General features: G+C 32.7%; 1 protein-coding gene across 1 annotated transcript in view; it reads left to right on the forward strand.

Moving 5' to 3' along the window:
* The first annotated feature begins 967 nt into the window (after positions 1-967).
* Positions 968-14,781, forward strand: part of LOC128999003 (angiotensin-converting enzyme-like) — a 28,031-nt gene continuing 14,217 nt past the window's right edge. The window contains exons 1-8 of the mRNA XM_054425358.1: positions 968-1,024; positions 6,065-6,202; positions 6,872-7,030; positions 8,408-8,510; positions 10,689-10,829; positions 11,538-11,729; positions 12,755-12,869; positions 14,376-14,528. Of these exons, the coding sequence (XP_054281333.1) occupies positions 968-1,024; positions 6,065-6,202; positions 6,872-7,030; positions 8,408-8,510; positions 10,689-10,829; positions 11,538-11,729; positions 12,755-12,869; positions 14,376-14,528 (1,058 nt within the window). The remainder of the gene's footprint in view (positions 1,025-6,064; positions 6,203-6,871; positions 7,031-8,407; positions 8,511-10,688; positions 10,830-11,537; positions 11,730-12,754; positions 12,870-14,375; positions 14,529-14,781) is intronic.

Below are 14,781 nucleotides of genomic sequence, written 5' to 3' on the forward strand. Positions count from 1 at the left end.
TTACACTTTGTATTTGTCACATAAATATTCGATTTCGAAGAGTTACCAGTTAAAATATTTAAGGAATTTGTCTGCAATACACCAATCGGCACAGTTCAAAATCTCTGTAATGAAAACAAATTATTTACCAAAACCCCCTTTAATTCTAATAATTATTTTGTCTGTGAGAACACTAAGACAAGGAAAGTCCTCTATTAAGGTTTTAGAACAACAATTAGTCCGTTTACTATGGATAAGTTCTCAAAATATACATTTCCATATGGTCCATTGAAGGATACATTTGATGTCCTGTATGTAGTTAGTAAACTTGAGCATTAACTGTTTTCAAATTCAGTATAGTACTAATCATTCGCTCTGAACATTCACGGCCCAACTTTTTAAGGCTATAAAGCATTATTTTTGCTTTGTTCCACAAAGTACTCAAGCTGGGAGCGCCTCAGTACCTCAGCCGGAGGAGATCTGTCTGCGTAGTACTCGCTCCAACTGCAGGCTTCACTTTCACGTGATGACACGTGAAGCTTGAGGTGGGAAGAAAGTATTTGTCTTTTTTTGGCCTGTTCTTGTATAATGACCCCCCTCAGGTGGTTAGGAGCCCTAAATAACCCGAAAAATTTAGGACAGTAGTAAAAAAAATAGTATGACTATCGCAGATTTTTATTGCAAACTTCCTTTATATTCTATAAGCATAATAGGCAATTGTAGATTTTTGTTTTGACCTAAGTTAGTTCGAAAAGCATTGTAAATGAAACTTGTATGTATTTTTTATTTATTTGACCATTGCTCACTTTACGTAGTCTTATTCAAAATTACTCCTTGCCCCCCTCCCCCCCCCAATGGTGGTAAGGCACGAGCCAGCGACCACGCTAACGGGAGGGCTCCACGGTTGTGCTCCTATGTTGTTATGGTCACGGTGTAGTGCTCACTTCCTTCGCCTCGTCATTCTGTAATTGTTGGCCTCACGACAAGCATGGACATGTTGGCTATCTCTGTCTTCTGCGTGATCCTGCCGCTGGTTCGATCCCAGGTAAGTCTTAAAATATATCTTTATAATAAAAAAGAATTTTGAATTTTGATTAGGGGTATATCTGTATAGGATTTTACAATTAGTGTAAACGCTGTTTTTGGAAGTTGAGCAATTGTCCTGAGGATGGTTGCTGCAATGACACCGAAACGTCGGACAGGTGATTCAGCAGTGCATATCTTCCGACGCAGTAGATATAGAGATGTGCTATTTTAGCGTAATTTAGTACTAGTTGTATCTGTATTTTTTGTTTAATTTCGTATTTAGTATTAAAGTGTCAAATCTTTTAAATTGTCGACTCTGTTGTGCTATACTTAATGACAAGAAGGATATTTAAAACCTTCTATTAACATGTTACTATTACGTTATATTAAAAGGAAACCTTGTGAATCAACATATACGTAGTACCATTTAAATTTAAATTGATAGCTATTAAATTGACTTTTATAATAAAATAATATGAACTAACACACACAAAGAAACCTAAAAAATCCGAAAGCAACAGTTACCCAAAAGTCATACGACAGTTACACTAATTTTTACTGTTTGAGTGAAGTTTCAATTGATCATAATTATGTCTGCTGTTTAGTGGTGATTTGATATGTGCAGCATTAATATCAAATGTGTAAAGACTAAAGAGGGGAGGACAAAATTTAAACACTACTTATAAAATAAGAAAAAAATGGAAGCGGTTTCTTTAGTTTAAATGTTAGTTTCCGTTTTAGTCAGAACAGTTTTTTAGGTGTATGTAATGTGGCTTTGTAGTATGTATATTTAAAGACAACACTCATACACATGAGCAAAATTAATAAAACGTACATTAAGATACCCAAAATATCAACTGTTTTGGCAGTTTGTGTATTTACAGTGTAATGTGTGTGTTCAATCGTATGTGTGTAATCTTTTAATATATGGTTTATGTTTTAACGTATAATTTAGTGTAAAGCTCTTATCGTATACGGAGAGTTCGGAAACGTAGATACTGTGATGGTCTAAATAAATAAAATTTTTAGCTACTCTAACAGATCATTTGCATTGGTTTTCGTGTTAAAATAAATAGGTACCAATCTTTTGAACACAACGTGATTATTTAATATGTAGTGATATTTTGTAAACAATACATGTCTATTTTTATTGCAAACATACCAGAAACTAGTGAAAATCTCTTATTTACGGAAATAATTTGTTCTTGTCAAACCATTGTGCAACGCTATTTGCAAATTTCCGTTTCCAATAATTTAGATCAAAACTTATTTCCCCTTGGTTATTAGTGTATTATTTTTGACAAACAAGGCTAATTAATTATCAAGTTATGTTGCTCTAAACTTTGATATACGAGTTCAATCCGTAAATATTTTGGTCAAAGTTATCTTAACAATATATTACGGGTTGGGTTTATTCGTGCAGTGAGCAATTTAGCTATTTCGTTAAAACAATAATTTAAGTTATTTAATCTGTAATTCCCAACATTAATGAACACAGATTATTTATTGATAACAAAAAATACTTAATATCATATAGCTTTTAAAGTTAAGTACATAGTTCTAACTACAGTTACAGTGTTTATAAGTAAAGATAGGAAAGTATTCATTTAAAAATAACTTTATTTTACATTTTTTATATTGATCCAGGATTGATTAATTTCATAGTTTTAAATTGTGTAAAAAAGAGAAAAGTTTATTACCATGTACGTACAAGTTTGGCTATCTCGTGTTTTTTTTTATATATATTTTTTTAAAGAAACATATGACATAAATGTATGATTTATATCAAATTATTTTTTTTCATTACGAGCAATAGTATTATTAAATACTGTCAGAAATGTGCAATAAAACGAACTATATGAACACATTTTACCATACTAAAATAATATTGATGCTGTGTTTATAACAGTTGTTCTAATCCTCAGGCATTTAAACAATTGTAAATAAACACGCATTACTGACTTACTGACACAGCAAAAAAAGAGTAAAATCGTCATTTTAAAACCCCATACCAAAAGACAGTTTACGAAAAGGCTGTCTTCAAATTTCAATTTCTCCTTTTTCTTCAACGTTTACCATCCTTTAATTTTATACTGTATTTTGTAATTTGATAGTATACCGTGGCTGGCTTGTTATAAACATAAATCACGACTCTTTTGTTAAATTTGTATAAAGCAACATGGCTGCTTGATAACCCAAGCCATCGTTAAAAGATTAAAATTGCATTTGAATTTTTTTAACTAAATAAGAGTTTCTCCAGAACAAAGCGTATCATAAACCTTTCTTAGTCTAAATCATAGATGTTTAAAACAATTTAGAGCTATTTTTGAGATCACCGAGTACGCAAACCCTACTAAAATTTTAGCATAAGAAAAGATTAATTCACCAGGATCATCATTTTGATGATAAGGCTTAACTCAATATATTATAGTAATATTATATTATAGCTCACTATAATAAATAGCAAAAATACAACTATGTAAAACAGAAAAACTTAGTTTAATGTTTTCTGCTTACTAATATTAAGCTACTAATTTGAATCTGACATACAAATTTATGTTTTTATAATAATTTAATTTTGTGATCAAAATTGGGTTGGCCAAAACTACTCAAAATATATTGACTAATCATTGTAATCCCAGAGAAGTAAATACAAGGCCTGGGATTGAAAAAAATGATTTTATTAACATTTAAATATTGTGATTGCCTTTCTTTAACAATTTTAAAATTTGAAATATTTGTTACATTGAGTTTGTAAAGTCGTTCAAGATGAACTGATCGTTTTAAAATAAATGACCATAAAAACATTCGAAGTAGTTAAATATTTATTTTAATTTCTCAGTGAAAACGAAAAATGCACACTATATCGGTTACATATACATATCTGTTATATATGTCACAGACCAACCTCTTTATTTATTCCGTACATGGAGTTAGCAGGTTGATCCACTCAAATTGGGTCTAATACCTGCATTTAAAAGTACTACTTAGTAATGCAACAGTATGAACTAAGATAAGCCACAAGCTCATAACAGCCATTAGTTTTATTTAAAGGATGTATCTATATAACAAACAAACAAGGAACATGAACTTTTGAATAACCCGTAAGCTGCACACCTATCAACCGCATACTTGAGTAAAAGGTCTTTATAAGAAACCTATCGAATTAGAATAGGTTTTTCGATAAACCCTTTTTTAGGGCACGCACCTCAATTAAAGAACTTAATTTAATCACATTTAAAATAATTCTGGGGACCAAGCTTTGATTAGAGAAAATCATTAGTAGACCTATGCTCTGAGAGTATACTTTGGTCAATGCAATTTATCCAAGTATACTCTTGCCATATTTGTAATTTGTTAAAATAGTAAAATCCTAGTTTACTTTCTTAATGTAAGCAGCAATTATGGTCCTTATGGGGCAAATTATGTATACGTTTCATTGTTATTTTTGGAACCAACACACCCAATATGCCTCAGCTGTTACATTTGTTTTTATTTATATTTTTTAAATTTTCTCTGAGTTAACCTTTTGTTGATTCTTATCATAGATTCTCTGTGTTAATAATTCGAGAGTCATTAATTTTGTCCCATCACACAAATAATAACTAATATCGGGAATCCGTAGGGTATAGCAAAATCGTGAAAAACAACATAGTGCAAAGTCAGACGATTTTAATCTTGTGGGGAGCACGACAATGTCTTATCCTTGGGCGTGGAGGGCTGGGACAGGTTTGTGCGCGTGCCCGAAGTACTCTTCTTCATAGTCCACCTCTTGCAGACAAAAGTGACAAGACAATGGCGTCAATTACTGAGGCTCTGGTGGAACCCCGTCCTTCGTCTTTTCTGTCGCTCCTTCGTACACGACATCCACGACTAATGGGCACGGAATAATTAGTCTTGACAGAAAAACACGGAATCAAGATCGAGAAATAAGCACATCAAGGACAAAGCAATATTTTCAACCAGGGTTTTTTACTCGGTATAATATGCGTTTAGTAGCTGTCAATAAGGATGTCCGTGAATCAGTTGTGTAGGAATAAGTTATTATATTGTTGCATAAATTCTTGCAGAATATTCAACTGTAACGTTTAAAATTTACCATCTATTTTAATACGATATATGGGATTTAGTTTACTGGGTTAAATGTTGGGATTCATGGATGTTGACGTGATATTCAGTCACCTATGACTTTTGGATATTATTATTCAGTTTTTCGAAGGTTCTAATCCCTTTCATATACAATCAGTTAAACAATGTTTGTTACATTCATTCACCGTTATATTTTGAGCAGTTTATTTTTTGAAAATCTCTAACCCCCAAAAATCAGAACACAACGCAAGCACAATTACCATACTAATCAAAGTATCAAAGTAAGTTGGTATCAAAGTATGTAAACATTGTAAAATTGCATATTGGTTGATATTAATAAAAAAGCTGCAACTAAATATTTCAAAAAAGGTATACAAAAGTCACAAAGGTTTTTTTTATAATGAGTATTTTTGTATGAGTGTTAAGATAATGTTGTCTTTATTTCTTTAACGATATTCAAACGAGTGCAATAGAATAGATTGAATTCCTGAGCCTATGTATCGTCGTGCTTTACAAATTATCAAAATACCATATTAAAATGCCATACATAATTAAACGAATTCAAACATTGGAACAAGCAAATGTATTTCTCATTAATATTTTCAAGACATGGAACAAAATTTGACTAGTAAAACAGACAGCTGATAATAAATAAACATTAATATCATATGCACTAAGACGATGACAAACAACTGTTTAAAAAGGTAGGCATTTTCGATATCAGCTTTGAATAATAGCTTATAATTGTACACTATCGGTTTACTATTACAATCTGGGATTGTTGCTTGCCGGAAATCAACGGTATTTCTTTACTTTAACCGATTTACAGCATTTCGAAATAAAAACCACAACAAGTGATGTTACAAAGATAAAACAAATTTAGTAAAATTCTGATGTAACATACTATTTCAGAATGTAAAAAAAGATCTAAAGATTTTCTTGGTTTTCTAACTATTTTGGTTCTTTCCAGAAGCTAAATGAAAACGTCGGAGAAGCTATGCAGTTCTTGAGGGAATACGAAGACCAAGCTGCAGACATGTGCTTCAGGGTGAAAACTGCCCAGTGGACCTACTCTACCAACATTACTGACTTCAACAAAATGAGAATGGTTTTCCTCTTGATTTTAATAACATTTATAACTTAATAGCAATTTAAGTTCTTGTAACTTTATGTAAGATGAAAAACTGGAATTCCAGTATAAAAATGTCATGAGAGTCCGGAGATTTTACTGTCCATGCGACTTTAGCTGAGCCGATACTTTGACAAATTTGGTAACAGGTTGAAGTAAAACTCAATAAATATGAATAATGATTATCTAAATTTAAGCTAATACATCATTTAAGTAATTTCTATAATTTTTTTAACGAAAGAGCAACAATTATAACACATTGAAGTAAAAAAATATGTATTTAAGTTTTTTTTATCTGTATTCTGTTTCCCATTTCCAATTAACATATTCTACAAAATAATGTGAATTACATAGTATGAGTAGCGCATGAAGTCGTCCGTTTATAGTACAGTATATTTAACTGTATTACCTCTTCAGTCCACTTTTTTTGCGTCGAATGTGTTCAAGATATTTTAAAAAAGGCTTTGGATGTTTAACATACTCAAACAATATTTACGTAATATGGTTGAACAATATTTATTTCACTTTTTTTGGACATTTACCATGCGATAAATACACAATAGATACAAGACCGTTGGTTTGATTACTTTGTAAGGTAGACTATCTGAGATGTAGATTTGTTTTACACAGATTCCTTTGATATTCCAGAAAGAAGAGCAAGAAAGGCAGTCGCGTTTCGAAAAGGCTTCATGGAAGAAGTTGTCCACTTTTGCTTGGGCACGATTCTCAGACCCTCAAATCAACCGTCAGCTAAAAATCCTACTGTCCAAGGGACGGTCAGCGCTTTCCGATCCAGATTTGACCAGGGTGATTATACTCAGTAGTCAATTAGTGCTTAATCATTGGTATTGTTGATATCAATAAGCATGCAGTGTTCTCTTCCTATGATGAACATGTAGCCAGTTTTAGAATAATTACCCCCACCACAGGGCGAGCTTCAATTTGTCTGGTGGATTTTGACAAAAGATATAGGCTATCCTTAAACTTGTATTACCAATTTAAATAGCAATATATATACATATACTACTACAAGGTAGAGAAATGTATTTTTATATAAACAGTTTTAAAAGTATGTTATGAAATAAATAAATTCGATAGATTTGATCAAAATGTATCTATAAGCAAACTACAACAACTTAATTTTTCTCTATAAGAATAACAACAGTTAGTTTTTTTTCAATTTTCTCTGTAGCCTTTGGAGACTTTCTTTGTAGCCTACTCACCCAACGCCTAAATATACAAGTTTATTTGATTTTTAAGGCTCTACACGATGGGTGTATCGAAAATAAGGCCTACACGTAGGGACTACGTTTGCCTTATATGGACAGTGGGTAAAATTTCGGTTTTATTGCTAATCTAATTTATTATGCTCTGTCTATTTTCATTAGACTCCCAAATCCGCGGGTGTAAAATTCCGCCTGCGAACAAACTTTAAGAGCGCTAAGGCTACTATGTCATAGTGACGTCAGGTTTGCCCAAGGGGTAAAATTCCAGGAGGATACAATTCTGGCAACCCAGCCAAATCTATCGCATATTTTATGTCATATTATGTCATATCCAACTATGAAAGTACTACTATTTAAGGAATAAAATTAAATTTTCGACAGTAGCACACCTTTGAGTGGTTCTTTCAACTGTGTTCTTTTTGAATAAAACTGGCTACAACTGGTCCATATAGATGCGATGTCTGCTTCACTATCCAAAGGTCAATGGTAGATTAAAATGTGCGTTTCTACAAGTACTACAACCATATCATATATGCCATTTCGTCCATTTACTAACTCAAAATAATTTCTTATCATTTCATGGTCACTAACTTAACATTTTGAAATTTCAGCAAGCATATTTGAATTATAAATAAGAAGTAAAATCATGCCCGTAATAAAAAAACTTGTAAAAATACTGCTACATGTTCTTTTTCTTTAGCTTTGATTACTGTTCTTACAATAATACATTTGTTGGGTATTAATTATTAGCAGATATTTAAAAATGTCCTTTTGCAATCTTAGAATAGTTATTTTATCTTCACCAATTTACATTTCCTGCAACAGAAAGCTTGACATAACTCTTATTTTGTCATTTATAAAGTGAAAACGTACATATACAGTCAATGACTATCAATGCCTATTCGCAGCACCTTTCAACAAAATCGGTTTTATGAGACAGTAAAATGTGTTATTTCAGCTTCAGCGGTTGATTCAGGAAATGAAGGATGTATACAGTTCCATTCGAGTGTGTCCTTATAGCGGACAGACTTCTCCGTATTGCGACCTTGCGCTTGTCCCTGGTAAGGACTTTTTTAAATTTTCTTTAATTTATTGTTTTTGCTTTGTAGAAATAAGTACTAAATTCTGTCATTTAATCATGTTAAAAACATATACTATACTCCATTCACAAAATGTAGGTGGTTTTAGGGAAAGGAATTTATCATATCCACTTGATCATGCCTTTAAAACAAAGCTCAACAGCTGAGGTTTGTCAACACGTAAATCAGTTGCAACATATGCTTTAAAAGAAAAAAATATATAGTATTGGGTGAATTTCCCCTCAAGCTGCCAGAATTTTGTCAACAGACAATAACTTTGAACATCTAGATTATCTATAGAACATCTATAGAATTTGTATAGTACAGCTGTTAATTTAATTTATAATTTGTAAACAAATATATTATAAACATTTTAAGGTTTTAGGAAAAGTTGCTTAGCAATGTATCGAAATAATTTAATTGACATTCGGTATTCAAGTATTTACACGTGGTAATTTACGAAGAGTATATGTATTAATTTTTAATTTAAATCTTGAACCAAAAATATTGTACATTTTATTTACTCGTACAATACATATGTTTAACCTCAACCAACATACTACAGTAGCTGTGTATGTCATATTATAAATAACTTCTTGGCCACCATTGTACGTGTTATAAATTTACAGATTCTAAAACTACGTCTGATAACCAAATATCTTAATACAAGTATTTTTATTAGAATATTTTTACTTAAATTCCGTCATCTTACTATCGACTACCTTTGGGCAAAATCCCCCATCAAATTTTTCAGGGTTTGATTTATTTCAATATTTTATAAACATTACTACAAGACTGGCAATAAAATTATTGCATCCTTATGTGACCTATTTATTCAGGATAGTTAACATATAAGAAGAACAACTAAAAGATTTTATGTAAATGTTTAAGCCGAACGGAAGCATGACATCTATGATAACGGAAGTAGAGGAACGTCGTGCGTGTTACCTTCATGTTTTCCGTTCTTTCCTCTATAATCCGTTCTTTGTTCCTTTGAACAACAAAGAATGCTAGTACAGACGTTGAATTATATTGCTTAAAGAGTAGTGAGTAATGCCCATAAGCGTTCCAGTATTGTTATCAATAGTAGTATTATCAATATGGCAGTGGGGGAGCGAGCTGGTATAAAGGTTAGAGCGCTAGAGTCCCTGAGGTCCCGGGCTCAAATCCTACCAAATAACCAATGGATTTTATCCAAGTGATACTGCCGCAACCCCTAGGTCTAGCCTGAAGTAATGTGAAAAAAATCCCAGGCTCGTGCCTTAGGAGAAAAAAAACATATGGCAGTGGTCAACTCATATGTTTCTCCCCTCTTTGCGAAGAGTTTTAAAAACAATTACCACTAGACATTAACTAGAGTTTGCCATTGACGGAATCCAATTTAGGCCTATACTAACTAGTAACAAAGGACACTTCAGTCTTACAGTGCTGGGTTTGATTCCCACCAAACAATATTGGCTTTTGGATGAAAGCTACGTGACATTGCTATTACCTGGTAGTTCAGATTCTACCTGATGTTTGGCTGTAGAAAAAAATCATAACACAATCTTGTGAGTTATACATTTCAAACTCTATTAAGACGTATATTTGGTGCACCTATGAAAAGATGTAATACGAATACCAATGTTGATGTTATTGATATCATGATTACTGTCAACAAATAGATAGCTTTTGACTTAATATTTACAAAATAATCGTTGCTGGTTGTCTGCACTATTATATAAAACGGACCAATAGTTTATTTAATAATATATATGTTACATTCGGAACTGCTAAAGAAGTACAACGTTACAACGTTTTGTTCAACTTAATATCACTGTAATTTCTTTGAGTTGGGGACGAGAATAATGTGTATTTAACACAAATATTAACGGAATATAAGCGTGATTGAGTGACCTTTGTCATTGCCTAATATTAATTTACCTTTAATTCGTGGCAATCATTTCCATGTCCAATAAATTAAAGGATTTATCCAGAATCGAACCATTAAAAAGCTACCAAATTTTTAAATGCTGAAACTGGCAACCATCTGGGAGTATCACTCTCGTTCAGTGACTTGAAGAATTTGTATTACATCGTTAACTGATAATATTTGTTACAACGTGAAGTGAAAATGGTCTCAATATTCATCAAGTTTCTGACTGATGCATACTTTCTCAGATCTGACTCGTACCCTGGCCCATTCCCGTAACTACGAGGAGCAGCTACATGTATGGCGCTCTTGGCATGACTCCGTAGCTCAGCTGAGGCCCAAGTACGTAGCCTACCTCGACCTCATCAATAAGGCAGCTCAGCAGCAGGGTAAGAAAACATACGATTGACAATTTTTGTGTATGGATAACTAATAATGCAGAGTGTTTCAGACAGGACTTTGGGAGTTTGTGGAAGTTTAACCATTTGATCTTTTGGCCTAACTCAGAGAAAAAGCTTTAATTTCGTTACGCACAAGTTTCCAACCATTCAGAAATATATGTTAAATATTGATTGCAAGTATGATGAAGTTAAAGTCTTGCTGTAGGCCTGACTCAAAGACAAAGATTTTGCGTCGTTGGCCATAAGCTTTCCACCTATTGAGTTACTGAAGGCTATGTTCGATTTTTATTGCAAAAATTAAAAGGTTCAAGTCTTGTCGAAACCCTTAATATTTTGATAATGTGCAACACTTGTTTGAAAGACTCGTTGAACATATTTTTAGATCACAGGACTATAAATTTTAGCATGCAGATTTATTTACGTATTTATAATTTGCCAACATTTAAGTTGGGAATGTCATTGTTTATCACGTCCACGTGCATGTTGACAAAATTATGCAACTTAGCCACAAAACATCTTAACCTTTGTATTTGTCACATTCAAAGAACCGTAGACAATATGTGCAGTTCATGATCTAAGTCGTTTTAAACTCGACAACATTGACGAACTCGGAAAGATCCGTTCAAAATTTTTCTCTTTTTCAAAAGTGAGCCTTTGCCTCAGTAGTTGCACAAATAACTTTTCCTTTCTCTTCAGGTTTCCGAGATGCCTCCCAGCACGAAAGATCAGTCTACGAGGACCCCGAATGGGCTCGTCACATGGCCGAGGTATGGGCCCACCTGAGTCCCCTGTACCAGCAACTACACACTTACGTTCGTAGGAAACTGCACGAGTACTACGGTCCTCGCAGGATCAGACTTGACGGGCCTCTACCAGCTCATGTCCTTGGTAAATAGGTGGGAATCTAACGTAGTGCTGAAACACTTGAACGTATAAAAGTGGCGTGAAGGGAGGTTAGTGCTTGGGATAGAAAACTTCCCACCACTCTTCCCTACTCTGAATTCATATTACAGAAAAAGGTTTTTTTCACGATCACATGAAAAAAGCATAATTTGAATAGCCAAGTTTTTGATAAATTATATATTCGTATATAAGAAAAATACTTTTTATTAAAAGAAAAATATGATTATGGCTTCATTTTAAATTGTTTAGCAAAATAAAGGATGTACAGTTGTTTAAGAAAGAAGATAAAGGTTGTGGTTGTCTTATTTTTGTGTTCTGAGATACAGAACCCACTTTAGAGAAAGATGGTTGATAATTTAAGGTATTTGTAATTTAAGTTTTCAGGATTTTTTTGTTTATGACTATCTATGAAAAAAATCACAATCCAATAAAAGTACTTACATCCCCTAGGTAGAGGTCTAATGCCGTACAGTTAGTTGATGGATTAATATGATAATGTTTTATACTGTAGATTTTTGAATAGAAAGTAGTTAGTCAAGTTTTTACATGATAATAGAGAGCTTAAAATTTCATTTATAGAAAAACAAATAAATTTAGTATTATTAACACCTACGATAAATAAACTCAGCTCAGCGCTCACTATTAAGTAAGCTAAAATTGCAGTGTTTAAGGGCTACATAATGTCACTATGAATTCATTGTGTTTATACTTCATATTTAAATAATCCATAACACAATCTTTTTACTATACTTTAAAGGTCACTAGAGAAACAAAACGTTTACCCATATGTATTTTCATTGCATTGTTATAGTTACCAAAATTAAACTTACATCAACAGCCTTAATGGTTTGTCGATCGGTAAGATGAATTTTTGACTTTAAGATTTTGAGATTGTTAAACATTGCACTTGTCAAGTCTACGAGTTTGAATTTCATCTCTCATCCAGTTTAATTTTACAAGGAATGGGCTGGAAGAATATTTCAGTGTTTCCCTACAGTTCTACATTTCAGGAAATATGTGGGGCCAAAGCTGGAAGAATATTTTTGATATTGTCATCCCCTACCCGAACAAGAGAAGGGTGGATGTGACTTCGGAAATGGTGCGACAGGGATACACCCCTATCAGGTCAGTATCATCAATAAACCATATCTAGGCTAACAGTTTAAGTGCACTTTGTTACAAGTAGACATTTAAAAAAATAGTGTAAACTACAAATATAAAAGTCAAGCTTACTACCAAGAAGTCGTAAAACTACAAAATATACAACTACAACAGACTACACGTTTGTGCATCACAAAACTAGGCGGGTTGTTCAGCCATTTCCTAGGTAACATTATTATTCGTTATCTGAAAACTAATGGTAACTAATCACTATCAGCAAGGCTATTTCTATAATGAAATCAAATGCAAACCCAAATCAATGGTTTACTCAATTTGCGAGATAAGTCCAGAGAAAGTCTAAATAATGTGTAATAGGTATAGGTAATAAGAGGCATGTTCGTTTTGCATTGCCATGACTTATTGCGTGATCTGAAAAAAAAATGTAAATGGCGCTCTTAGTTGGCAAAAGGTGAACAAAGGCCGCTACTGAGGTGTTAGTACTAAGTATAGGCAATGTCTCTTGTAAGAGAACCGAGAGCTCAACATTATAGCCATGGCAGCCTAAACCAATGATGTATAAATATTTCATACAGACAGACCTAAAAAACAAAGTATTCTCTTCCCGTTGTAAAGATCGGGTATGAACTTCAAATCAGGTATTAATTAATTTAACATAAAATCGCCCAAGTGAATACAAATAAATAAAATGGCTTCAGAATTTACTATAGCATGTGAAATACTCTTGCACTACCTTACACGTAATGGGGCTAAGGAATTAAAATTAAATTAATAACATTCGTACGTATTAAATTGTCTAGTCAGTACTGGGTACCTTAGTCCGTAAGTCCACCAATCTATGGAAAAAATGTCTTCCTGAGTTAAAGACATCCCGCCTTATAAAGGTCCTTTCATAAAGGGTAATTATGTTAATAGTATTAATAGAAATATCAATCTAAAAACCCCTTTACAAAGGGCATTTACTCTTAATTCATAAAGTGAAATGTTGAAACAAGATGTATGAAATCAACATAATCGTTCATCTTTCAGATATTTTTTTTGTTAAATTAAATATTTATCAGTACAGTTCACCTTCGTACTGTACCAGCTCACCCTTTGCTTTGCTGGATACGTTCCACGCACATATCTGTAGTCTATGTGGACGGGCAAATGCAAGGTTAAAAGAGGTAGCCAACCTCTTTAAAAAAATATATAATCTCTATATGAAGACTATTTCGATGATATTAACAAATCATTGTTGAGAACAGAGTGAAAATGGATAACAAGTTAAAAATGTTATTATGGGAAAAATATCCATGAAAGATAAAATCGTGAACTTTCATAGATGGAGATACCATCTTTGTCCATATAGATTTACAATAGTCTTCTCGACTAATTGGATGTTTCTTAACTGTCTAACCATTACTTGTTAGGATTTATTTTACTTAGTTTTTAAGTAGTGTTATTGCGAACTTACTGAAGTATCTTGAGGTCATGGGAAATATCAAATTATAATAATTATTGTATTTTTAGAATGTTTCAAATCGCTGAACAGTTTTTTACATCAATGGGGATGAAACCAATGCCAGTGGAGTTTTGGCAGAAATCTATGTTTGAGAGACCTCCAAACAGGCCAGTGGCGTGCAAGGCGTCCGCTTGGGATTTCTGCAACCAGAAAGACTACAGGTAAAAGCAAATAGTATTCTAACAATAATTAAATCCTTAAATTAAACTATTATTCATGCACAAATTAGAAGTACTAAAGTTAAATTACATTATTTTTTTCTGGTAAAGAATATGTGGGAATTTAGATTTTTTTCTAGGTAGGCTATACCATTTGTTTGTTATTGCCGAAACAATTAGCAAAAAAAATATTTTTTACGAATATTCATACAGACAGTAAGAACTAAACTAGTACTTAAACTCAAATTAAACGATA

This window comes from Macrosteles quadrilineatus, unplaced genomic scaffold (assembly GCF_028750875.1).
Source record: "Macrosteles quadrilineatus isolate MER2022 unplaced genomic scaffold, UCM_ALF_1.0 Scaffold_7__1_contigs__length_78375512, whole genome shotgun sequence".
NCBI lineage: Eukaryota > Metazoa > Arthropoda > Insecta > Hemiptera > Cicadellidae > Macrosteles > Macrosteles quadrilineatus.